Raw genomic sequence first — 26,167 nt, 5'->3', positions numbered from 1 at the left:
ACATGGTAAGGAAACTATACTCCAATAAAAATTAATTTGAAAAAGTCCTGGGTACCCCAGGCCCACAAAAGCAGAATCTACTGGGGCTGGGTGTTAGGCCGAGGCCTCAGGAGTTTCTAAAGCTCTTCAGAAAATTCCACAGTGCAGGAGTTTGCAAACTACTGTTTTAGTCTCACCAATCTTCCCCTTCCTCATCTTCACAAAGCAAACACCACCAATAATATTTTGGACATTGCAAGTGTTCTGTAAACTGTAAACAGCTGGCTGGGGCTCTTGCTACAGTCTGATCACAACAAACTGCCTAGTTGGGAAGGAATCCTTTTCACAGCATTTAAAGTTACTTGTGGTCTTCAAAATTATGCTCTTTTTTTTTCTCCTCTCCTACTGGCATAGGTTTTTCTTCCTGTTGGGTCTACCATGAAGACAAACTGTGAAATGGAAAAATAAAAAGGTTCTTTTTGTTGGGAAAAACAGCTTTGATGCTATCACTTGAGGACTGTGAGGAAGTCCACATTAAGAGTCAACATTCAGAGTCAGCAATCTTTTCTAAATACACCGAAAACTTGGAAAAGCAAAGAGTAACCAAAGAGCATGTTCCTGGGGTCTGACTAAGGGATGAGAGTAACAGTGGGCGCTCTGACGTTAGAGAGACCTGGTTTTAAAGCCTCCTTTATCTCCCCCAGCTATTTGATTTGGGGCAAACACTTCCCCTCTGGAAGCCTCCCTTTTTCCCTATGAATAACAACATTATACACCGAATAGGGCTCCTTGGCAGGACTCAGCAAGATGTGGCATGTGAAGGATTATCACGGTGGCTGGCACAGAAGAAGGCCTTCAGTGAAGGGCAACTTTTATTATTATTATTATTATAGTGACAGTGACTGAATCTGAGGGAACTGCTGGTGGGTAAGGGGAGACTAAACCCAGAGAGAATGGAGCTCCTAAAGGACTCTAGGCCAGGCACCGCCATCTGTGATCTCAGGCTGGTGGAAAGGGGGCTGCTCACTCGTCCCATCCTTCCCAGAGAATCAGCCTGATATCAGTCTTGGCTCTGAATTTGTCTTCCCTCTGGACTCTTTCTAGCTTCCTTTCAGGACATCTTGTCAGAGCATCTGCATTCCAAACCTGACTCACGCCAGATTCTGATTGAGGCAACCACACTGGCTTGCCTGGTATGAATTAACTGCGTTCTGAAGAAGAGCTCATGGGAACACATACAATCAGCCAAAAGCCTCCTCTCACTGTTAACATCAGCTCCACAGAGCACAGAATCAAGACGGGTTCATCCCAATTCCAGAGGCAGAAACACACCTTTTAAAACTAGGGGTATGGCTGAAATGGTTTTCATAGGGAGTCTTTTCCCTAAGAGGCAGGTGGAAGATGTTCATTTGTTTTACCAGAGCAGGACATTTGGTCCTTGTTCAATCTTAGGCTTCCCAGCAGACAGTTTTTAAAATGAAAGTGAAATAGAACAACTTTTTGTGAACCCGGGGCTTCGCTGTTTAAGGAGCCCGGTAGCATGGCCTGTCTTCTGCACTTTTCAGTGTCCTTACATCCATTCTCTCATTTGTGGTCACCCTCCTCTATCCTTGGAAGGAGGGTCAGATTCAGTTCTGTCTCTGCCCGCACGTGACTGGGATGTATAATTTCAGTTTTCCATTATAAAAACACAGAGACAGTAACACTCACTGCAGAGACCAGAGTGAGAATGACAAGAAACCAACACGGGAGAGACAGCCAGCACAGCACAGACACGAAGCAGGTGCTCACCCAGTATCAGCTTCCATCCTTTTCCTCAGAGGAAGAGCCTACATTTCGGGAATGATCTGGAAGGTCTGCACTTGTCAGGAAAACTCAGTAACAGCACCCTCCCCCGGTTAGAGTAATTCCTTTGTCTCCTCAAGACATGAAAGCAGTATATGAAGCCCAGGTTCATAGATGTCCTTTCCTTTTGTAGACATACACTCTAAAAACATGAACCCAACTGGAAAATTACTCTTAAACCATGCACATTAGATGTGGTGTTGTCTAAGGTGAGGGGCTATTCCTAAACTCTTCAAAGTGCAGTTTATTAAAATAGAATAATTAAACCCTACATCTATGTCAGAAAAGACTCTGGCTCTCCAAGGACTTTTCCTCAAGAAAATGAGAATACTAACTACTATTTCCATATCTGAAACTCACAGAGCCAGGAGCACAGGAGATAGGAAGCTTGCTGTCGGAGAAGCTATTCAGAAAAAGCCCAGTTGACACTGCCTGCACCAAACCACTCTCTAGTGTGGAAAGATAACCGAACCTGCATTTTTAGATCCTCTGAGAAAACATGAAATACACAGAGGAAAGATAAACCATCTAGTTGTGTTGCCCTTCATCCAACCTGAAGCTGTTTGCTTCCTCCCACAGTTCTCAACCCTGGATGCCCATCAGATCACCTGGAGAGCTTCAGATTTACTGATTCCTAAGCCCAACCTCCAAGAGTCTCAGAAGTAATCTGCTGTTCTACGGTGGAGCCCATGCATCAGTATGTTTGTGACACCCAGTGATTCTAACTCATCGCCAGATTGAGAAACACTTGTCTCAGAGACTGAGTTTGTTTTGAGAATGAGTCAGCTTGTACTTAAGTTTTGAGAGCTGCTTGGGGTGGATAACGGGGGATTCCCTGATAGCTCAGTTGGTAAAGAATCTGCCTGCAATGCAGGAGACCTGGGTTCGATCTCTGGGTTCGGAAGATCCCCTGGAGAAGGGAAAGGCTATCCACTCCAGGAATTCTGGCTTGGAGAATTCCATGGACTGTATAGTTCATGGGGTTGCAAAGAGTCGGATACAACTGATTGACTTTCACTTTGGCAGTTAACGGGATCTGGTCATCACATATAAGAGTGGCCAACCCTTGCCCACGTGCTAAAATCTGCCACAAGAATCGAACCCATGAAGATCTACTTTGGGGAGAGGTAATGTGGTATTTGTGAGAGAGGCGATGATTTGGGGTGTCACAGAACTGTGCTAAGCTATTACCAGCTGTGAGATCCTAAGGAGATAATCTGTTTTGGGATTGAGGATTTTTGTTTTCTATAAAATGGGGAAAATGGTAACTTGTTGCAGGGAGATTTTAAAGTGGCAATAACTGAGATAATGTATGTGGGGTACCTGGCAACCTCACAGAGTGCCAGTATGTCCTAGGTGCTCGGTATGTGGCTACCATTATTACACGGCACAAAGACGGAAGGTCACCATTGGGAGCCTTTAAGTGGTGGCTTCCCTGGTGGATTTCTTATTACAGTATAGAAAAGTCATGCAATTCCCTGCACAAATGGATTTTACCAATTGAAAAACCTCAGCACACAATGAAGAGATTAACTTAATAAATTTATTTGTGAACATTTGGCAGAGAATACACCACTGTGATTCACAAAAGGCTAATTATCCAAAATGGGCATTTGTGGGAAAAAAAAGAATATATATATATATATATATATATATATATATATATATATATATTTCCCCCCCGCCCCCATTCAGCTACCTGAGGGAAACACTTTGCTGAAACCTAGTGCCATTTTAAGCAAAGCAGAAACATCCAGCCCATGTTCTAAACTATTTATACCATGTACAAATAAGGAGGTTCATTCAATTGTTTTGGACAATGCCCAACCGTAAGTGTAGAATGCTGGAGCTCCCAGATTGGAAGTGTGGCCTAGATACCCAACCAGGATGGAAGAAGCTTCAGTCCCTGAACATTAATCTTGATGGAATTAGGAAAACAACAGCAAATGACTCTTGAGTCTTAAGACTCTGCATTTATTTTGCTGAGCCATGATAATTCTGAGGCATGTTCACTGGAAGCCATTCTTGGACCACTGACTCCCTGGTCTTTGGGATTCCTCTTCCTTATGCTTCATTCCATAGATCACGGATCCTCGCTTACATTTCATGAAGATGAGATAGGGTGTTACACACATTTGCATCCCCAGAACATAACCCCAGTACTGCTAACAGTTGGTGCTGAAAAATATTTAATAATTGAGGAAGCTACTTGGCATCACACTCACTAACCTTCATAAAGCTCCCATTTACTAAAGAAGAGGTGAATCACTTAGAACACACACTCGCTGGAAAAGCTGACTAAAATCTACACAAGCTAATATTTATCCTTTGCATCAGCAATGCCTTGATACCTAGATTTGCTGCCCATGTTTGCTCAAAGAAGAATGTCAGCAAGTTCCTTTCCTTTCAAAGTTCAAGTTTGGGGTCTGAGCTCTTTTGTTTTACACCAATGCTACAATCTCAGCTCATTTCTACAGGCCTTCCCATAGTCTGGAGAGCCCGAGGCACAATTTTCAAGCCCCTCTGACAAATAGGTGAAAGAGGGGAAGCAATTAGGAAAGGCTGGAAAATAAAGTCTTTCCTTATTCCAACAACTGCTAGCTATTCAATACCCTGCAATCTCATGATTTAATGGTTAATGGTTTAATTTAATAAAAATAATATTTAAATTAATAAAAAGAATAAGAAAGTCCTCCTTCAAGGAGATGATCATCTTTAATTGAGTTCTTTGTTTTCATTTTGTCTGCCCTGGACAGTATGAAGCACATGAGGTATGCTCTTTTGAAGGAAAGAAGTATTTAGGAGATCATGCAAATTTTTTGCTTGATTTTTTTTTTCATTAGCTTGTGTATTTCTCTACATGTACATCTGAAGATGGGGAGTGTAAGGCTAAATCTCTGTCCTTTGCTCACACCAACAATGACCTCTGTCAGAAGAAGCCTGTGAAGATACATTTATTTAGGGTTCTAGAGCTCTGAAATGCTAAATCACTGCATAACAAATGTGCTTTGCTCTACTCCATAGTAAGAATGGCAACTGGTTTCCCTTAAATGGAGCTCAAGGTAAAAGGCAATTGCAAAGAGACCACTTGGGGGAATCTTCACTTAAAATTCAGATGATGCAGGGGAATTCCATAGCCAGAGGCCTCGGTGGGCTACCATCCATGGGGCTGCAAAGATTCAGACAAGACTGAGCAACTAACACTTTCACTGTTAGGGGCCCCTGCACACCCTAAAATTGTGCTTGAAATGGGTACATGCATAACTGATCTAATCCCAGGCAGAGTACAAGTATGAAAGAAAGGCCATTCCAATGTGGACTGACATCAGCTTTTACCCCTGAAAGTGAAACTCTGCTAACTTTGGGCAAGCTGTTTATCTGAGTATGCCTCAGTTTATTAATTTGTGAAACAGACATAATAGTACCTTCATTAGAGGTTGTTGTGAGGATTAAATGGGATAATATGTGTGAGGAACCTACCACTGTCCCTGATATTTGATAGATGTGCAATATGTATCAAAGTATTTATTGTTAAAAACCTGTATTAAGATAAGAAATTACCATTTTTGAAGTTAATCACTCAATAACTTACAATACACATAATAGTTTGTTTTTGTAAAAACCACATAAGCTTCCTAAAATGTCTTCAGACCTCAGGGTTGATCAGTTCTCTTCTGAGGAATCCTCTGGCTGGACATTTTATCCGTAGTCCCCTAGAACAGGACACACAACAATGTCATTGCAAGCCAGCTGGCATCTCAACACACAAACTCTTTCTACATCAGGCAACAGAGGTTAGAAGCAGAGCTACATCTATTGCCAGCACTACCGTGCAAGCCAGCAGCTGCATACACAGGAGCAATCAGCTATCTGCATCCATGGATGATTATGGTACTGTACCTTTCCATCTAAGGATCACTTCAGGAAAGTGATGTGACCGAGGCTCCCGGGGGGCATCTGCTTAGAAGCCACTGACTAGACTCCATCCTTAGCGGTCATGACTGGAAGTGAAGCTCTGGGCCACTCCTCCAGTGAGAGCCAACATGTGCTCAGCTCTGCATCACTTATGGCCCACCCATGGAGCTTGACGGGGTTCACAAACCTCATGGGGTACAGCTGAAGTTGGCACTAGAAAAAATTGGCTGCAGGTGCTATTACTTTACCAAAGAAGAGTCATTTTGCTATAGATGTGTAAGGAATCCAGGTGATGTCCCCAGAGCAGTTTTCTGGTGTTGGCGTTTTAGGAGGAAGCTTTCTTAATTTCAGCAACCACACAAGCAGTTCTTTAATGAAGTGGCATCTGGTGGCTTCAGGATTGAAGCACGTGACCAACAAAACTGTCTTGGAAGACAGTCACAGATTTTTCACTTAAGAAATTCTTTAATATACATTATTTGAGCATCTAGAAAAGTAGGATTAATAAAATGAACACCTATGTACTCTCTCAATACAGCTTAATAAAATCTTAACATCTTTCATATTTGTTCAAATATTTGTTTAAAGAGATTAAATAGAAAGGTGGAGTTAAATAACTAATATACCCTTCCATGGGGGCTTCCTTGGTGGCTCAGATGGTAGATGGTAAAGAGTCCACTTACAATACAGGAGACCCGGGTTCGATCCATCGGCCAGGAAGATTCCCTGGAAAAGGGAATGGTAACCCACTCCTGTATTCTTGCCTGGATAATTCCATGGACAGAGGAGCCTGGCAGGCTACAGTCCTTTAGGACAGGACTGAGCAGCTAACACTTTCACATAACCTTCTATGATGTTTCTCTCCCCTTTCTCAAGAAACTTATCCAGAATTTGATGTTTATTATTCTAGTGCCTATAGTCATTTAATGATTGCATTCATATGCATCCACAAAATATCTAATGTTTTTTGCTAGTTTTAAAAGATACTGTAAATTGTATTAGATGGTATAAATCTGATTGGAATTTGTTTTTCTTGCCCATCATTATGTTGAACCTTGCTTGTTATAGCAAAAAATGGAAAACTACCATCAAAAGAAAAATGATTAAATATTCTGTGGCATATTTGTATAATAGAATGATGCACAGATGTTAAAATGGACGTTTTTCAAAGAACTAGCCTTATATTTTGCATGGAATTTCTTTTGCCACATATTAGCAAGCTTTCTTGAAGTTTTCCTTTAAAATATGCCTCTTAAAGCAGGACAGGGCTTGATTTTGTTTCCTGTATTTTAGTATCAGCGTTTAAGCCATTTGCAATTATTGTTATTAGCGATACTTTAAATTAATTTTTACTGGAGTATAGCTGTTTTAGAATGTTGCGTTCATTTCTGCTGCGCAGGAAGATGAATCAGTGATGCACATACACATATCCACTCCTTTTTGGATCTCCTGTCCATTCAGGTCACCAAAGAGAATTGAGCAGAGTTCCCTGTGCTATACAGCAGGTTCTCATCAGTGATCTATTTTATACATGGTAGTGCAGATACGTCAGTCCCAATCTCCCAATTCATCCCACCCCTCCTTCCCCCTCGGTATCCATACATTTTTTCTCTACGTTTTTATCTCTATTTCTGCTTTGCAAATAACTTCATTCATATTGTTTTTCTAGATTTCACATATAAGCGATATTATATGGTATCTTTCTTTCTGACTTACTTCACTCTGTATTGCAATCTCTTCTTTCAGTATGCCAAATAATAATTTATTGTATGGATACACCACATTTTGTTAACATATTCATCAGTTGGTGGACATTTAGGTTGTCTCCACTCTTTGGCTATTATGAGTAACATTACTATGAATATTTGTGGACAAGTTTCTGTGTGAACATATGTTTTCAGTTCTCTTAGGAACATACTTAGGAGAGAAACTGTTGGGTCTTATGGTCACCCTAAGATTAACATTTTAAGGAACTGTCACCCTAGTTTCCCAAGTAGTTAAGTCTCACCATTTTACATTCCTGGCAGCAATGTATGATGGTACTAATTTCTCCACATCATTGTCAACACGTGCTATTATCCATCTTTTTAACTCTTGCCCTTCTACTGCAGGTGAAGTGGTATCTCACTGTGGTTTTTATTTGCATTTCTGTAGTGACTGATGATGTTGAGTATCTTTTCACATTCCATTTGTATATCTTGTTTGGAGAAATGTTTCTTCAAATCTTTTGCCCACTTTTTAATTATCCTGTTTATCTTTTTACTGTTGCATTGTAAGAATTCTTTACATATTCTGGATACTAAATCCTTATACGATATATGGTTTACAAATATTTTCTTCATTCAGTATATTTTCTTGATAATGGAATGTTTTTAATTTTAATGAAGTTGTATTATCAATTATTCTTTGGTTGCTTGCACTTTAAGAATCATATCTAAGAAACCACTGCCTAACTCAAGCTTATCAAGATGTCTTCTTCTAAGAGTTTTATGGTTCAAGCTCTTTTTTAAAACTATGATTCCATCTCTACAATGTTTTTGGTATAAAGTCCTCAGGACTATGTTCCAACATTAATTCTCTTTTCAGCTGCATTTTACCTTGAGTTTATTTTATTAACTGTGTTTCTCTTTGTTTTTAAAAATGTGAATGCCTTCATGTTTATTTGCTTTTTTAAATTTCATATTTTAGATTGCTTCTTTTGCATATCTCTGTTCTTTGGTTTCAACACAATTTTACTTTATTGTTTTTAATACATTTTTATTCCTCCACTTGGCTCTTTGAGTATCCTAAAACATGATATTTTAAGTTGCTTGATGGCCTGTACCAAGAGCTTGTGGTAAAGGCATATTTGCATTGTGGGAGGTAACACATGATGCTGATGAGACTGGAAGGAGAAGCAGTGGGCTGATCATTGTTATGAGTGAGGTAGAGGGTATCTGCTAAACAAACCATGAACTCTGAGCCCAACACCCAAATTGGGACCACTTTAGACTGCCAAACTAAAGCCAAAGACAAGGTGGCTGAGGCTCTGACTCAGAGGTCTTAGAAACCCAGCAGGCCGGCAACAGGTCCCCATTCAGCACATGGGAACCAGGTCAGCTCTGCGTGGTCTCACAGGTGTCCAGGACGACATCAGAGATCCCACCTGACCCAGGAATGTTACGATTTTACAAAGAAGAACAAACACCATCACCACAAACACCATCACCACACACTGAAGTTGTTGGGTTTAGAGCTGGTTTCCTCCTGATTACTGTAATCCTAACAGCACAATAACCACAAATAGGGACATGATGAAATGGACTTCCAGAGATTACAGAGCAGGGTCTACTCAATACTAATACTCAGTACTAAAAAGCAGTCAGTATAGTTGTATAGCTGTACGTTAGTTCAGTTGATATCAATTCAAACACTAAGATGAGCCTTCTTTTGAGGACGGTTGCTTTCTATCTATTCATAAATTAAACTGGATATGCTCACTCCTACAACAATGCACCCAGCCTCCTAAGCATTAATGAGCACACAATATACGCTTGTCGTCTGAGTGGGCACTGGGACATAAAGGAATAAGACAGTCCTTATCCTTGAAAAAGCCATTGATCAATGGTTAAAGGACTAATAAGCAAATCATTATAAATCAGCACTAAGCCTAGCTAGATGATCTGGAGAGACTGAAAAAGAAATTAACCGGGGAGGAAAGGCATAAAGAGTGTTACAGGCAGAGCGACAAAGGCAAGAAAGTTCAAGGGCTGCTCAGTGGACACTGAGTTTCAGTTGTTAGACTGGGTTGCGGACATGGCAGAGGGTGAAAAAGCAAACAGATATAGATTATATTTAATCTAAGCTGCCACTGATTGTAAAGTGAACTATTATTTCACGTACAACCAAGAAAAAGTGCTGCTAATTCAATTGTAACATGCCAAAGATTGCAAAGGATTCCTATTTCCGAGGAGCTAAAATGCAAGGTACTTTCCCTCTTTGAATGGATGAAATACAGCAATTCCCCAAAGAAGCAACATACAAGATACATTAATATTAGAAAATGGATTTTTAAAAAGATGAAATAATGCAAACAAAATATGGATATAATTTTTCTTATCAAATTAATGAAGTACTAATGTTATCATTAGCAAGAGCACAGTGAAAGGTCAAATATTGCTAAAAGTACAAAATAATACTACCTTTCTGGAAGTCATATTGACAATAACAGGTCAAGAACCTAAATACATACATACTCTTTGAGTCAGTAATTCTACATACAGGAATCTGCCCTAAATCCATACTTTCAGATTCAGAAGAAGATTTATGTGTCAGAATGTAAAGTTATTAATGATAACAAGGCACATTATATAAATGCCAGATTATGGATGAATACAGTTGTTCCTTGTATCTACAGATGTGGAATCTGCAGATACAGAGGGTTAACTGTAGGTGACTTGAGCATCTAAGGATCCTGGCATCTGACGAGTCCTGGACCCAATTCCCCATGGATACAGTATATAAATAAATTGTAGTATCATCATATGAAATGTTAGTCAACCACTTAAATATTTTAAAAATATTTAATAACCTGGGAGAAAGCTCATGGTATAATGATAAACTTTAAAAGGGAGGAAATAAAGCCGAGATTTGAACCCAGGTCTGTCTCTCTCACCAAAGGTTCATACTCCTCCCCCAGCACCATCTGCCTCTCAAAGAAACACTTGCAAGCATGTCCAGATGAACATTAAGGAAGATCACAATTCTGCTCTTTCCATCTGTGAGCAGGAGATTGTAGACCAACTATGAATAGGATGTCCATTTTTAGAAGAGCGTTACAAATGGGGATGACAGAGACAAAGCCCTCTGCTAACATAGGGTCGGTTGGATACACAAGAGGCCAGATCGCCCATTTATCAACTGCTAAACTCAACTCATGAAAAACCAGTTCTTTCTGCTGTCTGTGATCACCTAAAATTATGACACAATGCCGTTTACCCACCTGGCAAGGTAAGGTGACTTGTGGAGCTAGTGCTTGGGGCAGGTGAGCCCTGAGAACGCTTCTTTGTGCCTATAAAGAGGAAAAAGAGGATAAGAAAGAATAGGATTGTGGACAGACTTTTCAGACTAGTACATGTTCATCTGCAACTTTATCAAATGATCTAAAAGTTTGGGTCTGAAAACAACATTTAGAAGAAGGTTGAGTGAGGCTATGGGAACAGGCCATAATCCATGATCCAGAAAAGCCAAGAGCACAGCCTTTATCTTTGTGCTTTCGATGGATCTCATTCTCCAGATTGGTCTGTTAGGAAACAACACACCTCTGAGCAGGCATGCACTTTAGGATTATCAGGAGAGCGTTCTAAATGTGCAGCTGCCTGAGCGCCACCCCCAGAGATTCGGTGTTCACTGTACTGAGCTGGAGCTCCAGCGTCCGGATTTTTAAAGCCTAGCCCAGGTGCATGTGTGCATCCAGAGTGGAGAACTGCTGCTGTGAAAAGACAGATTTGGATTTATAAGTAAGGAGTCAGGGGTTTGTCTCTGCTTTGTCCCTCTAGCCTTTACTCCCTATTGGATCTCCAGCAACAGACTTAACTTCTCTGGAGCCTCTGAAGAGCTGTGAAGATGAAGGCTTCATTTGCAAAAGGAGGGAAATAACAACTACATCAAAGTGTCCTGGTGAGAAGCAAACGACTAGAGGTGTGTGTGAGTGCTCAGGAATTGTGGGAGACCACGCAGATTGAGGTTAGTGGGACCTGTGGGTCCCTGCAGCAGGTGACAATGTCCCTATTGGGAAAGGGATTAACAGAGGCTCATGTTAACAGCTCAGTGGGCCATGAGGGAATCAAAAGACAGAGCCCTGGGTGGGGAGCAGAAGGAGAGACCAAAACAAATAGAAGGATGAATTATTCTTCAAAAGAATATTTGCATGTGTGTGTGCATGTTTGTGTGTATATATATAACTGTATATACACATACATACACATATATATATTATTTTATACATAAAGATACACACACAAAACTCACATACACACTTATACCTAAAGACATACATATATTTTATCCATAAATGCAAATATTATTTGATTATTCATTCCTTTACTTGGCCATCCAGAATGGGGTAAAGATGCCTGGAGGCCAGAATCCAGCATCATAGCAGATGCCTGGAGTCTGAGCTGGCAGAAATGCAGAGAGAATTCTTAGGCAGAAGATAGACATGATTCAATGTCGAGATATTTCTTTAACAAGATTCCTGTACCTATGCAAACTTTCCATAAAGTCTACTTTCCATACAGAGGCCTGGTGTGAGTGGAGGTTGTGTTAGTTTGAGTGGATACAGTCATGGATAAAGATAACTAGAGGACATACTGACTAATCTTGAAATCAGGGGAAGCAGGAACTTGGGGACAGGGTGAGGAGTAAGATTTCACTACCCTAGAATGCCTGGTAAGATGTGAAGACATACACGAAGGATGGTGTTTGAGATTGTTTCATTTTAGTCTTAAAGAACAGAGTACTACCCTTGACATTCTGTGTTATAGTTAATTATGATGATTATGATTAGCAGCAGTAGTAGTGTTAACAGTGTTAGTAGTGATAATAGTAAAAATAGAAAACACAACACTAATCTAAACACTTCAGACCCACAAAAGCTGTTAATTTGCATGAGGTGAGAGAGGTGACATCTGGCAGAACTTTACGTCTTCATTTTTCAGGTTTCATAGATGCCCTGATGTCAGAGTTGGGTGATTTTTTATAAATACGGCTGCCAAGGTCCTTCCTTTCTTGAACCCATTGAAAGGAACCCTCCGGGGAATCGAGCCCCTTGTTTGCAGGCCAACAGGTTCTCCAGGTGAGTCTAATGATCATCCATCAAATGGGGTGCTCAAACATGTGAGGTAAACAGACTCACCCAAAGTGATAGGTGGGGCCCAGGGCAGGGCAGCCTCACTGCACAACTCCAGGTGGCACCGCTCACACTGCGGCCTATGTGATGAATAGTGGAACAGCCCTGATCAAGGGTGCTACCGGGATGCAGGTCCACAGCCATTCCTGACCCACCAGGAACAAGCCGTGTCCCACTGGACCCGCCTCCACTCTGGGGAAGCCAGTGACTCAAAGTGTTTATCCCTCTACTCACGGGATGCTTTACTTGTCTCACTATCCCTGTCAGACAGGGTTTCTCAACAGACGCACAGGGATATTAGTTACGTCATTCTTCATCGTGAAGGCTGTCCTGTGCATAGCAGTATGTTTAGGAGAACCCCTAGCTTCTATCGCTGAGTGTGAGCAGCACCTCCACGTTTTAATAATCAAAAACGTCCTCCAGACACTGACAAATGTCTTCTAGGAACAAAACTGCCCTCAGTGAAGAACCACTGCTTTAGGAGGGGAGGCAGGGTTTAAGGGTTTTTACTCAGAGCTGTGATTCACAGTCTGGCCACTTGGTCATTAACAGTGGTCACTGACACATATCAGGCAGCCACCATGTTCCAGGCACCGTATTAGTTATGGACAAGTAAATGTACATTAGTTGTAGTTGTCTTTCCTGACACTAATTCTCTGATGATAAAATGATTCCTCATTTATGGAGTTTTGGAAACAAAGCCTGTGCAAGTAATTTGCACAAAGTTACTGAATGTTGAGGGACAAAATTTAAGCCAAGATCCTTCAGAGTTGAAACGGAGAGAAGCTTTTCTCCATGCCTCTCGCTGTTTCTTAAACAATCCATTACCCAGGTTTCCTTCAAGCCCTGAGTTCTTAAATTTGCCTACATGTAAGAACAACCTGGGATCATTATTTTAACAAAAAGGAGAAACAAAACCAGACTCCCTGGCCTGGCCGAACACTATTGAGTCAGCATTTCCAGGGGAGCCTGAATGTGTCACAAGTGTTTCAGTGACTGCCCTCTGATAGATGAGGATAAGAGGCTTGCAGAAGCTTCCTGATGGGAGGGACTGGCTGTGGGGGAAACTGGGTCTTGTTCTGGTGGGCATGGCCTGCTCAGTAAATCTTTAATCCAATTTTCTGCTGATGGGTGGGCCTGTGGTTCCTCCCTGTAGTCTGGCCTATGGTAGGGGTAATGGTGGTAATGGTGACCTCCTTTAAAAGGACTTATGCAAACACACCAGGCCTCCCAGTCCTCCCAGGACAGTTGTAGTCAATGCCCCTGACCCCAGAGCAGGCCACTATTGATCCAATATCGATCCACGCCTCCGCCAGAGACTCCCAAGCGTACACAGGCAAGTCTGGTTCAGTCACTTGTGGGGTCACTGCTCCTTTCTCCTGGGTCCTGGTGCACACAAGGGTTTCTTTGTGTCCTTCAAGAGCCTCTGTTTTCCAAGTTCTGTGGGAGTTCTGTAATCAAATCCTGATGACCTTCAAAGTCAGATTCCCTAGGGATATCCAGTCCCTTGCTGGATCCCCAGGTTGGGAGGTCTGTTTGAGCCTAGAATTTTCACAGCAGTGTGAGAACTTTTTGGTATAATTGTTCTCAAGTTTGTCAGCCGCCTGCCTGGTGACTCTATAGCGGGGTTAATGGCGACCTCCTTCCAGAGGACCTAAGCCATATCCTGCGCCTCCCAGGGCTGTTGTCGCTAGAGCCTCTGTGCGTGCAGGAGGCCACTGCTGACTCATGCCTCTGCAGGAGACCCTCAGACACGCAAAGGCAGGTCTGGCTCAGTCTCTCATGGGGGTCACTGCTCTCTTCCCTCAGTCCTGGTGCACACAAGGGTTTCTTTGTGCCCTCCAAGTGACACAATACGAAAAGGCAAAAGAACAACCCGGGATCATTATTTTAACAAAAAGGAGAAACAAAACCAGATTCCCTGGCCTGGCCAAGCACTACTGAGTCAGCATTTCTGGAGGAGCCTGAATATGTCACAAGTGTTCCAGCTGATTCTGACGTTCAGGGAGGCTTGGGAAACCTTGTGTGACAGAAATCCCCTTCTTTTCCTCTAACTGCTGGAATATGTGGCACTCTGATTTCCACAGATATGCTCATGAGGCTGTCAGGTCAAATGTGCTGTGATCTAAATGAGCACTTAAGAGCTAGCAAAGCAGTGAATGATGACAAGCTTTCAATGGTGTTAATTACAGACATATTTGCTATTGCCAGGTTATTTCATACAAAGGCTTGGCACAATTAAAAAATCACCTATTAGGATACTCCCCAAGTCTTAAGCTTGATGGCTTTTTCTTGGGGCAGTGTTTCATTCTCTTGTTGTCTCCTTTGCAGACAGTGAATGAGACAGGAAACTCTGGGGGCCATGGTCAGTGGAAAAGCAGAGCTGCGAGCCCTCTAGCAATGTTGCTATTTTCTATGCATGCCTGATGAAACGCTCAATATATCAGGAAAGGGGAGAAATCATGCACACCTCTCCTAATCATGAATTGTAAACAGGTGGCAGGCAGAGACGTGTAAAATAAACCTGTTGGCGATTTCTCCGGACCATCAGGTGGCCCCATGGAGCACTGGGGGTGGTTAGGCTCTGAGTCAGTCTCCCAGAGGCTCCCTGTTAATTTAGATTGTGTCCCTGAAATTATTTTCCACCCAGAAGCCCCCAAATTACCTCTCACTTTACTCCAAGTTCCATTTGTGGGAATAATATTCACTTACTAAATAATTACTCACTTATGTTTCACTTACTAAAACCCTCCACCCCTCCCCTGCTCCCATTCCCAGGGAAAACATCAGAAACTGAGCTAGGAGACCCACCCACCTCCGGATCAGCTTCCAAACTGTCCACCAACCTTCCAAGCTGGCAGATGCATGGACATCGCTTTGGGATTTACTGTAGACATCTACCTCAGATGCTGCTCGGCAAGTGACTCAGAATTCACTCCGTGGGTGCTTTTCAAATCTGGCTCCAGATTAGGATGGTCTGGGAGTTTTACAGAAAATATGCTGATCCCTGGGCCCTTCCGCTAGGAATGATATTTCAATGATCTCTGGTGGGGCTCTCGGGAATCTGTTCCGCAGCCTTGAATGAGAAGCAGCCCCCCCACAGTGAACACCTATGAAGACATTTCTTTCAGCCGTCGGGGGAGGCACTTTCTACCGAGCAATGGATGTGCTTTGTCTTAATGGATGATATGAATCTTCTAAATGGTTTCTTTTCATTTTCATTTCGGTTTCCAGGAAACTCAGATCCAATTTACAACCTAATGCTGGGAACTGGGGAGGCCCGTTCAGCCTGCATGACTGTCTACTAATGTTCTTTCCCTGGTTAGCTCTCTCTACACAAGCTCGACTTCCTGCCTCTGGTTTTATTCTGCATTCTTCATTTTAAAAAAATGGTTAAATTTATGTGATTTTAGAATTCTGAAATATTTTATAAATGAGGTAAGGAACATAAAAACACAAATAACTATATCAGTCCTGACAATGTGCTAAGTTCCATTTTCCTCATCTATAAAAATTTAAAAACACTGATTTTGGGACATAGCTGTGAGGACCAAGTGAAAGTACTTAGCAAACTGTGACATGCAATGGAGTGTTTGTCATTATATTCAAAAGAAAATGTGTGCATGTGTGTGTGTGCAGGCAAGTAATGCAGCTAATATGCCCTCTGAGCAAGAGAAGCACTTTAAGGTCACACATTACACTGTCCTTTACCAACAGCATGTGAATGTTCAAGAAGTAAACAGCCCAATCAGTCAGCTCGGGGCAGAAATGTCATCACTGCAGCCTGTATGACTGGAAGTATCTTTTGACAAACAAATAGCTTTCAGATATTTCAAATTAATGTCCTTGGTTGGTTTAGCTAAAGGGCAATGAATCCAATTCATCAGGAGTCTGGAGAAGAGGACAGTGATGGAAGTGACAACCGAGGCTGCCTGCCTGGGGGCAAAGATACACACCTAAAACTCAAGGATGTGAGGTTAGCACTTAATCCAGTGATTGGCAGCCTGACCTCAAACAAATAATTTCCCTTCTGCAAAGTAGGATTAGCACAACCAGGTCCAAGCCTGCCGGGAAAGGGTGATTTAAGAGCCCCTGAGACCCAGTATCATCGTTTGTCATATAACAATGCCGCTACAACACAAGGGGTCCCAGGATGAGGTGGGTGTTGGGGGATTAAAGTAGGAAAAGTGTCTGTCAGACCACTTTCTTTCTTCTAGCATATTGCAATGTCTGCCTTTAGGATACACTCAACTTCTGATAGCCATTGCTGAGAACATCCACCAACATTCTCTCTATGTTCCATTTGGGGGCGGAGGGTGGCAGAGATCAACAAGACAGAATGAACGGTCATCTTTGCTCCTCTGCAGCCTTGACAAAATGGCCTCAAGAGAAGTCCACGTTCTGCTTAGGCCTGTGGAATCTGAAAGTTTGGAGGGCTCCAAACTCACCTCCTATACTTTCCTAAGAGTTGTTTTCCAATAGTGGATAAATCAGAGCAGCATAGTCAGAATGTCTGATAACATTTCTCCTCCACAATACAACCACCATGAATACCATGTTTGCTTTTGGGGGACTTGATCTCTGTTCATCACAAAGAACAATGATCAAAAACACAAGAGCTATTCAGCTATCAAATATTATATGCTATTTTGATATAGCTGTTTTAATATTTAACTATGACTTGGGATTGGACATATGAATAAGCAGTCTGAAATAAAGGTCCATGACCTTTGACCCAGTTTTCTAAGAATTTTTCCAATGGAGGTATTCAGAAATGTGACAAAGCCCTAGGTACAGAGAGCCCTGTTGCTGTTATACTTCAGAAAATAAAAGCATGTAACTTAACTGTCCAACAGCAGAGAGGCAGTTAAGTACACTGTGCCACAGCCACAAAATGAAAACTTACAAAATGGGATAATGCTTACAATCCAATGTTAGGTGAATAAATCAATATAAAATTAAATAAAATACACTGTATGGCCTCAACTGTGTAAACACACATAGCAAAAGACCATAAGGAAATAGAGTGAAGAACTGACAATAATTGTTGCATGGGGTATTACAGTGATTTTTATTATACTTCTCTATATTTGTCAACATAAATTGTTTTTTTTTGCTTTCAGAAAAAAAGAAATAAGAAACACGTTTTAATGCATGACAAACACATCTGCTTGGCAGGAACACCACAGCCTTTAGTCAGAGTAATAACCCAGTGGAGTTACTGCACAGGAACAGAGGTGGCCTAGACAAGCGTGTAGTAATTGTGTAATATGACCATCACCACTGAGGGGTGCCTTTTAGGGGCTGGTTTGAAGGAGATAGGCTGGACACCATTCATGTATATATGCTCACAAACAGGAGTACTGACTATTCACTAGTCAGACTCCTTATGATTGTCGCTGGAGAGCAAAAAAACATTGTCAGGTAGACTTTTAAAGAGAAGGAGAAGGGAAAAAAAAATGTTTGGAGTTAGAAAACTAGCATTGTAGGAGTGTAAAACCATATCATGGTACCCAGAAGAAAATCAAACATATGAAAGCCAGTCTAATTCCTGGAACACTGACATTTCTTATGCCTCCAAGGAGCTTCTGATAGTCCATCCACTCATTTCTCAAAAAAGATTACACGAGATGTGAAATACTGTGTATGTCTTCAGCGTGCAGGCAAAAGCACTTGGTACCTGGGTACCACATGGCATTTGGAGGAATACAAAAGAGAGAGATGGTTGAGTGAGTCTGGACAGTCTCACATCTGGGTCAGAACATGGACAGCAATGAAAAATATTAAAATGAAGAGAAACAGCCTTTGCATTTTTCAAATTCCAATAGAGAGGTTAACTCATTGTTTTTATTTGGTAATCAGAACATACAAGTACTTATTCATCACTAGATGCTGGGGGGAAATTATACATTGAGGGACTGTCAGCCTTCATCTGTGCAATAAAGATTTACAATAAACACATAATTTATTGAGAGCAGTTTAGCATATTGTTTTACATGAATCCCTGTGATTTATTTTTGCATTTAGAGATGTAATGCTATGGCATTTCAATAGTTTCTTTTAGTACAAACGAGCATCATGAGGAACAAAACACTCTTTTTTAGAATTGATGGTCATTCTCTCGCAAATTTCAACCTGCATTTTATCTGCTAGAAACATATTTCACATCACAGAAGTACATTCTATCGCTGCCATAAAACACGAAGTCCATTTCATCATCCTCACTTTTGGAAGAACTTTCTCAGAACATATCCAGAAATGCCTTCCTTATTCCTACAAAGAACTATTTATTCAGCATGATTTGGATTGAGGTTCAAGATTTTGATTCTGCTTGCCTCCTTCTTTTGAGTCTTATTAAACATTCCTGATTTTAATCCAGACATCTCCCCCAATATCCAGCCAAACAGTAGCAAAATCTAAGACTGAGGAGATGAGCTGAGTTATCCATTCATACATGGTCAGTGCCCTAATGAAAAAAAAAAAAGGTCTACAGACCCATGGTGAGGACATAACATCCTAAGGAGCAAAACTCTGCTCAAAAATTGTGCCCTAGACTAAGGGGAGATAGTAAAAGTTATCTTGTTTAGTCACTCAGTCGTGTCTGACTCTTTTGCAACCCTATGGACTGTAGCCTGCCAGGCTCCTCTGTCCATGGGATTTTCCAGGCAAGATTACTAGAGTGGGTTGCTATTCCCTTCTCCAGGAGAATCTCCCTGACCCAGAGGTGGAACTTGCATTTCCTGCATTGCAGGATTCTTTATCCCTGAGCCACTTTATATTAGCTCAAAGTGAGTCACCTTGCTTTGGGTAATTGATCTCTGATGAGGATTTCCTTTTTCCTGCTTCCTTTCCCTAAACTATTTCCTCTCCCCCATCTGCCCCAACCTTATCCCTGGCCCACAACATGTCCTCATGTGGATTACAATGGAACAAGATAATTTTGTTTTTTCCTTATTTTGTGTTTCCATGTGCTAAAAAAGATGCTGCAAGCAGAATGGCTTGCCTGGGCAGAGGCAAAAGAAGGAATTTGCAAAAGGTAGAAAAATGAGAGAAGAAAATAAGGGAAAGGTGAAAAAAAGGGTACGAAAAAGACAGAGGGAGGAATCTGGCTGTACAGTGGGCACCAGAGTTGATAAAAACCTAACCGAGCTCTACAAATGAAAACAGCAATTATTTTTAAAAAATTTTTACAGCATATAAAATTGTATAAAAATATCATCAAAGCAAGAAAAAAAGGAAAATGTGTACAGTTCTATCTCTAGAATCAGTTACTGAACAATACCTATGACTGTAGATTATTTTTACCATAAATCTATGTATATTGGTATATGACTATATTCTGTACCATCACACATATACCCATTCAAAGACAAGGACAGTAGCACACAAATACCTACTCCAAGATAGATCACCACAGAGAAGCAAAAACTATACAAGAATATGCCTCCAGGGAAATCTATTTAAAAGATATTCCATAGCCATCAGGTTTCTGTCAGTTCAGAAGCCAGCTCCCATGAAGATACACAGCTGTGGTTCAGGAAACATGACTGAAGCTGACCAAAGTTGACTGCCTCCAAGATGGCACTCTACTGCAGCCAGCATTTTATTCTGAGATTGGGAGATCTCCACAACAGAGACCCTGAGTGCTGCGAAGGGCCCACACTCCACCCCCTGCTTCTCCTGGTTCACTGGATATCTACCTAGGCTGGGTATAAGTTAAGTCAGCCACTGTCAGTGACAATCCATTTCTGCTAGAGAACAGAAGCCAGAATAAATGTCAATTCATTTCAAATATGTCTGCCAATATTTTAAAGAAAAAATGGATGAGGTGGAGGAGCATTAATTAAAAATCAGGAATTAATAATGTTTAAATTGACATTCATGAATCTTTCAGTCCAGGTTTCCCACTGCACCCAGGCTGAAACTGTTCAATGTGAAAACAAGCTTTTTTTTTTTGATGAAACAATTCTTATTTGTTGTAGATTTCCTAGAGGAGCATCCAGGCTTTTGCAGATGTCCAATAAAAACATGCAGAGGAATTCTTATTTTTCTAAACTTCTCTGAACTCAAATTCACTTATTAGATAAACCCTGTCTAAGGTTCTATAGGCTTGGTTACCAGCTCTAATTCTACTGTCGTCTCTGTGCCCACCAGCACTCTCGATGAGAGGAAAACCTTAATAACTGAAATCTGGTCTTGGCGGGTAGTGTGTCTTTTGGTTCTCGGAGGGATATTTTATACAAATACAGTGCTGCTCATTACAATTTTTTCATTGAGTTCATATTCTTAAATGATAATGAGGCCTTTAATCGTGGACCACTGTCAATGAATTACAAATATTGCTTTCCACTTATTCATACAGAGGATCCAATATAATATCATTATTGCAACATTATTTCTTTACCATCCAATTTTGCTGTGGCTCAGTACTATGGCGACCATAATATTGGCAGAGCACTGATTTCCCACACTGCACATATACAACCTTCTACTCACTTCAAGAAAGCCTATTTCACATTTCAAATGTTACAACTTGGATTATAAATAAATCCACTGGTAACGCTGTCATCATCCCTTTTGGAAGAGCATTTTCATATAATCCTGTTTTGGCTTGCTTTTAGATTTTTCATTTGTTTGCTTTCCTTAAACCCAAAGACCATAAAGAAGTTTTAGTTTTTTTTTCTCATAAACCTGGCTCTGATAATTTTCCCTGGACTACTTTCAATTTCCAGTCCCTTATAAGAAGTTATTTGTGTCACTAGGGTATGTCAGCACACACTTAGAAGATAAGCCTTTAGCAATGCGCCTGACATCTAGAAAACACTGAATGAATTTTCAGGCAAATGTGAACTTTGTTTGCACTCACAGGTGGCTATGGAATTCAGCTGGACAGTTCCGCATGTGTTTCCTGAAGGCTGCCTGTGTGCCAGCACTGCACTGGGCCAGTGCTGCAACTCCTGTCGGGGTGTGTGGGGATCGTGGAATCAGAATGAGGTTTACTCCCTGAAACCCCCTTTATTGGGAAAATAATACCACATACATAGGTTTTAATCTCAGAATCTTCTCTCCTTGTGAGAGAAGATTTGGGGCCTTTCTTTTCTTTTCCTCTTTACTCCATACAGAATGTTATGAAATCATTTCTATCATGAAAGTCTCTGCTCAGAAGTTAAGAATAGAAGAAAATATAGTACATATTCTTCCTATTTATCTATCTAAAGAAAAGTGATCCATGACAGAAGTGATATTAAAAAACCAGTATGCTTATTTCTAAAATATGGATTGGTCTCCATAGTTTTACCTGCTGTCTGTCTCACACTCTGTGATAATATTGCTCTCTTTTTATTTTTCATACTTACTAGAGGCATCACTTCAGGTGGAAAATATAATGTAATGGTTTTAACTCTGAAAATGGAATGAACAGGTGCACTGCATTGTTTTTCGGCTCTGAGATGTCTAGATGTCATTTTATTGTCTAAACATATCAGGTCCTTAATGTGATCCTGTCTGAAGTCTTCAATGATTTTTCAAAGCTCCAGGAATGAAAAGGACAAAGGAAGAAAATCCACCTGAATTTAATGGGTTAGAAATGAATCTCTTGCCTGCTGCCATAAGCAACTAGGGCTTTAGAAAGTTTGGACAAAGCTAGAACAAAGTCCTGCCTCTGGATGGGTCATTATGAGACCAAAACGTACCGCATCAACAAAATGTGGCTATAAAGCATTTGGTGACATGGGGACCCAAACTCCAGGGGCTAACTCAGGGGCTACATGTCACTTTCCACCCAGGAACACACAGAACTGGTGGTTTGTCATGGTGGGAATGTCCTTAATACTCTCCCCACGTACCAATTAATTCTGAACTCAGGTGTGTAAGTCTTTGCTTTATATGTGACAACAGAGTAAGATGTCATAATCCATGCAATGGAAAAATGTGCATCCCACATTGCTATTCAACTTGGAGGAAGCTGTCTGTGTCAAAAGAAGGGAAAAGACCACAGAGAGTGAGCTAGAACTCTGGAAATACTGGTGTTACAGGCAATACTGATGGCTTACCAGCTCCAGTATCAATTTATAGCACAGTAATACATTTTTAAATGATAACAGATAATTTTGTTTTTTTTATTCAATGTCCCTTCAAAACACTTTTTTTTTTCTCTATCAAGAGTTTCTTTCTTAACAATCAGGAACTAACATCTCTGGAATGGATTTTGACTCAAAAGGGAACATTTGTCTAAAGATACCAATGTCTTGGTACTTTACTTTCTTTTTTTTTTTAATTTTTTTTATTGAAGGATAATTGCTTTATACAATTTTGTTTTCTGTCAAACCTCAGCATGAATCAGCCATTGGTATACATGTATCCCCTCTCATTTGAACCTCCCTCCCATCTCCCTCCCCACCCCACCCCTCTAGATTGATACAGAACCCCTGTTTGAGTTTCCTGAGCCATACAGCCAATTCTCGTTGGCTCTCTATATTACATACGGTAATGTCAGTTTCCATGTTACTCTTTCCATACATCTCACCCTCTCCTCCCCTCTCCCCATGTCCATAAGTCAATTCTCTATGTCTGTTTCTCCATTGCTGCCCTATAAATAAATTCTTCAGTACCATTTTTTTCTAGATTCTGTATATATGCATTAGAATGATATTTATCTTTCTCTTTCTGACTCACTTCACTCTGTATAATAGGTTCTAGGTTCATCCACCTCATTAAAACTGACTCAAATGTGTTCCTTTTTATGGCTGAGTAATATTCCATTATGTATATGTACCACAACTTCTCTATCCATTCATCTGTCGATGCACATCTAGGTTGCTTCCATGTTCTAGCTTCCAATAGCCACATTGTTTTTAAAAGTGAATTTTAATAGTATAGTTTAAATTGTCTGTGAAGCATATATGGCTGTTTACTATTGCTATACTTTCAGCTCCTCTGTGAGTGAATGAGTGAAGTCACTCAGTCGTGTCCGACTCTCTGACAACCCATGGACTGTAGCCTACCAGGCTACTCCATCCATGGGATTTTCCAGGCAAGAATACTGGAGTTGGTTGCCATTTTCTTCTCCATCAAAATAAGAGTTACATGGAGCTAATCTTTTATCACACCGAGAGTTCCAAGCAGAGTGATATCCTGAATAAAATTCTCTTCCCACTTTTTTCCAGCTAAATTAATGACTTAAAGCAAATGAAAAACATTTCTGTCTTTGTTGGTGCTAGAAAAAAATGGCTATATTCCTATTTTGTTTTCAAATATTGTTTAGTCTTGTGTGTTAGAGTATAAAAGGGAAGCTGTAGGCATTGTATTTCAACTGACTGCAAAGCTGTATGTAGAAAAATACAGAATTGAAATGAGGTCAGAGGTTCAAGTTCCAAGGTCAAGGACTGACACACACTGGTTGTATTTCATGCCTATCTAAAACCATCTCAAACAGCACAGTTTGCAAATCAATGTCCCACGCACTGAATGGGGTTCATAGGCATGTTTTCTTTGGCTAGCACAGTGTTTATACATTTCTGAATTAGTTGCCAATATTAAAAACTTTTGGAGAGTGTTTATAGAAAATCTTAGATATCTTGGCCCCTTTTTCCTACCTAATCTCGCAGCTGCCAGCCACTGCCCCCATGGGGCAGTGCATACCCTCCCCCTTCCTCACAGCCCCCGCTGCCTCTCTGATACCCAGGCCCCTGACTGACTGCCATTTATCACAATCACTCGGATATTATGGCTTGTTTCACTCCTTTACCTGACCTGCCAGGCTTCTGATTTGAATGTGTAATCACTTGATTTACTGTGGTCACTGTTAGGAAACGAGGAGGAGCAACAGAAAAACCTGTGTTCTTACCAAGCAAAACGTAAATCTGACCTAAGAACCCTGCTGGAATGTCAGTACACGACTGTACTCTGTACCACAGAGTTCTCCAAAGCTTTCTGTTGGGGAATATTTCAGTGAGACAAAAGGCCTTGAAGACTATATATACAGTCTCCTTCTTTCTCTCTGAATACCAGCATTTTGCCTTCATATTGAGAAGATTTTTTTGAGTGTCTGTCTTTGTGTTTTTTGAATGTGGAAATTAAATTTGCAAAGAGTAGTACACTTAAGACTATCGTCTAGTTCTCTCTGTTCCTCTCTCTGATCCTCCTCCATCACCAGCATATTCATGTGATTTCTCCTTAGGAAGGCCTCAAAGATTCCTTTGTGAACTACAACCACACTGTAAGGATCAGTTTCATCCAAATCACACCATTTAAATCCACAAAATTACTTGATTTGCACTCCACTGAATCTCATGTGTGACTTGGTTTCAGGGGACTGTATTTTTATTCTCTTTCAGGGCTACATCTACTATTCTTATTTTTGATTCGTGCTATTAATTGTCTCCTATCTTGTATTTCTAAAGGCTCATTAAAATGAAAAAAAAAAATTATTGAACATATCTCCCTGATACTAATTCCCTTAGTGCTTCCCTGAATAGAAAGAAGAGTAATGAAGTCAAACCATAGATATTCAAAAGAAGAGAACCAGCCAGTGGTAAAAATTTCAGTAACCACATAGTTATGATACCCAGTGAAAACACTGGGTTTACTACCTGAACAATATGGCCATGAGCTGAAATGTTCTGGTTTATAATAATGAATACACATGTAAATTAAGCATCAAATAAAGAAAATCCCCTTTTTTATAAAACAAAAAGAATTTCAAATTACACAAATAGAAAAAAAGCATGAGAACAATTTCTAAGTCTGAAAGGAAACTGGAGAAAAAAGGATGCTTCTGACTCAAAAAATGAACAACCAGAGACTGAAATTATAGTCTTATCTGTGATGAAGGCCAGCTTGGCTGCATCCACCATCAGTAACCAGTGCAAAAATAACAATATATAAAGAAATACAGTGACAATTCCTGTGTGTGTGGCTTTCTCAGGCCTCAGCGTTTCCAGGATGTCCACTCCCATCAGGCCAGACAGGTGCCTTGAAAGCCAGGGCATTAGCAAAGAATTTTGAGGAAGTCCCTTCATGTTTCTGTTTGTATAAAAATCAGAATTGTGTTGTTTGCTTGGGCTGTGAAGGGGAAGGGGTGCTCCCCCAGAGTTCTAAGACCTCAAACCGGCTCCCAGGACGTCATCTCCTAGAAGGAGATGGCATGAGAGAAGGCCAAGTGCAGGGGGACTTGTTTTTGAAAGTTGTACAACTTCCCCATATATGGGTCTTTGTGGAAGGAGAAGAGAATGAAGAAGCTCAGCTAAAATGATGCAAGACATTGGCAGCCTCTCTTATTGTCTATGAGGTGTGTTTTACTCTTCTGAATCTGAAAAAAAGAAAAAGAAAAAGAAAAGTGTCAATGCTGCCTTTCCCCCCCTTCTCCACCCTTCAGGTCTGAGAAGAAAATCTGAGGGACAAAAAAAGGGGGGATCAATTACACATTTCAATACTCATCATTGACATCTCCTTTGCAACACAATTGTTCTATTCATAAAGGAGAAATCATAGTGGAGAATTTTAAACACTGGTTACTTTGAAAGCCTTTAATAATACTTT

At 40.7% G+C, this 26,167-nt stretch overlaps 1 protein-coding gene across 9 annotated transcripts in view; it reads right to left on the bottom strand.

Moving 5' to 3' along the window:
• The window catches only part of PDE1C (phosphodiesterase 1C), a 517,220-nt gene that overhangs the window by 8,527 nt on the left and 482,526 nt on the right, over positions 1-26,167 (bottom strand). For 3 of the 9 annotated variants that reach the window (XM_043872059.1, XM_043872065.1, XM_043872064.1), the window contains exon 18: positions 10,721-10,789. The exons of 1 other annotated variant lie outside the window; for it this stretch is intronic. In XM_043872059.1, the coding sequence (XP_043727994.1) occupies positions 10,721-10,789 (69 nt within the window). Of the gene's footprint in view, positions 1-3,448; positions 5,538-10,720; positions 10,790-25,880; positions 25,938-26,167 lie in introns of those variants that run through there. 5 more of the 9 variants (XM_043872068.1, XM_043872063.1, XM_043872066.1 and 2 more) reach the window with 3 other exon arrangements.

The sequence above is a fragment of the Cervus elaphus genome, chromosome 18 (genome assembly GCF_910594005.1).
Source record: "Cervus elaphus chromosome 18, mCerEla1.1, whole genome shotgun sequence".
Taxonomy (NCBI): domain Eukaryota; kingdom Metazoa; phylum Chordata; class Mammalia; order Artiodactyla; family Cervidae; genus Cervus; species Cervus elaphus.
The sequence above is the reverse complement of the archived record's forward strand: the minus strand, read 5'-3'. Positions and strand labels throughout refer to the sequence as shown.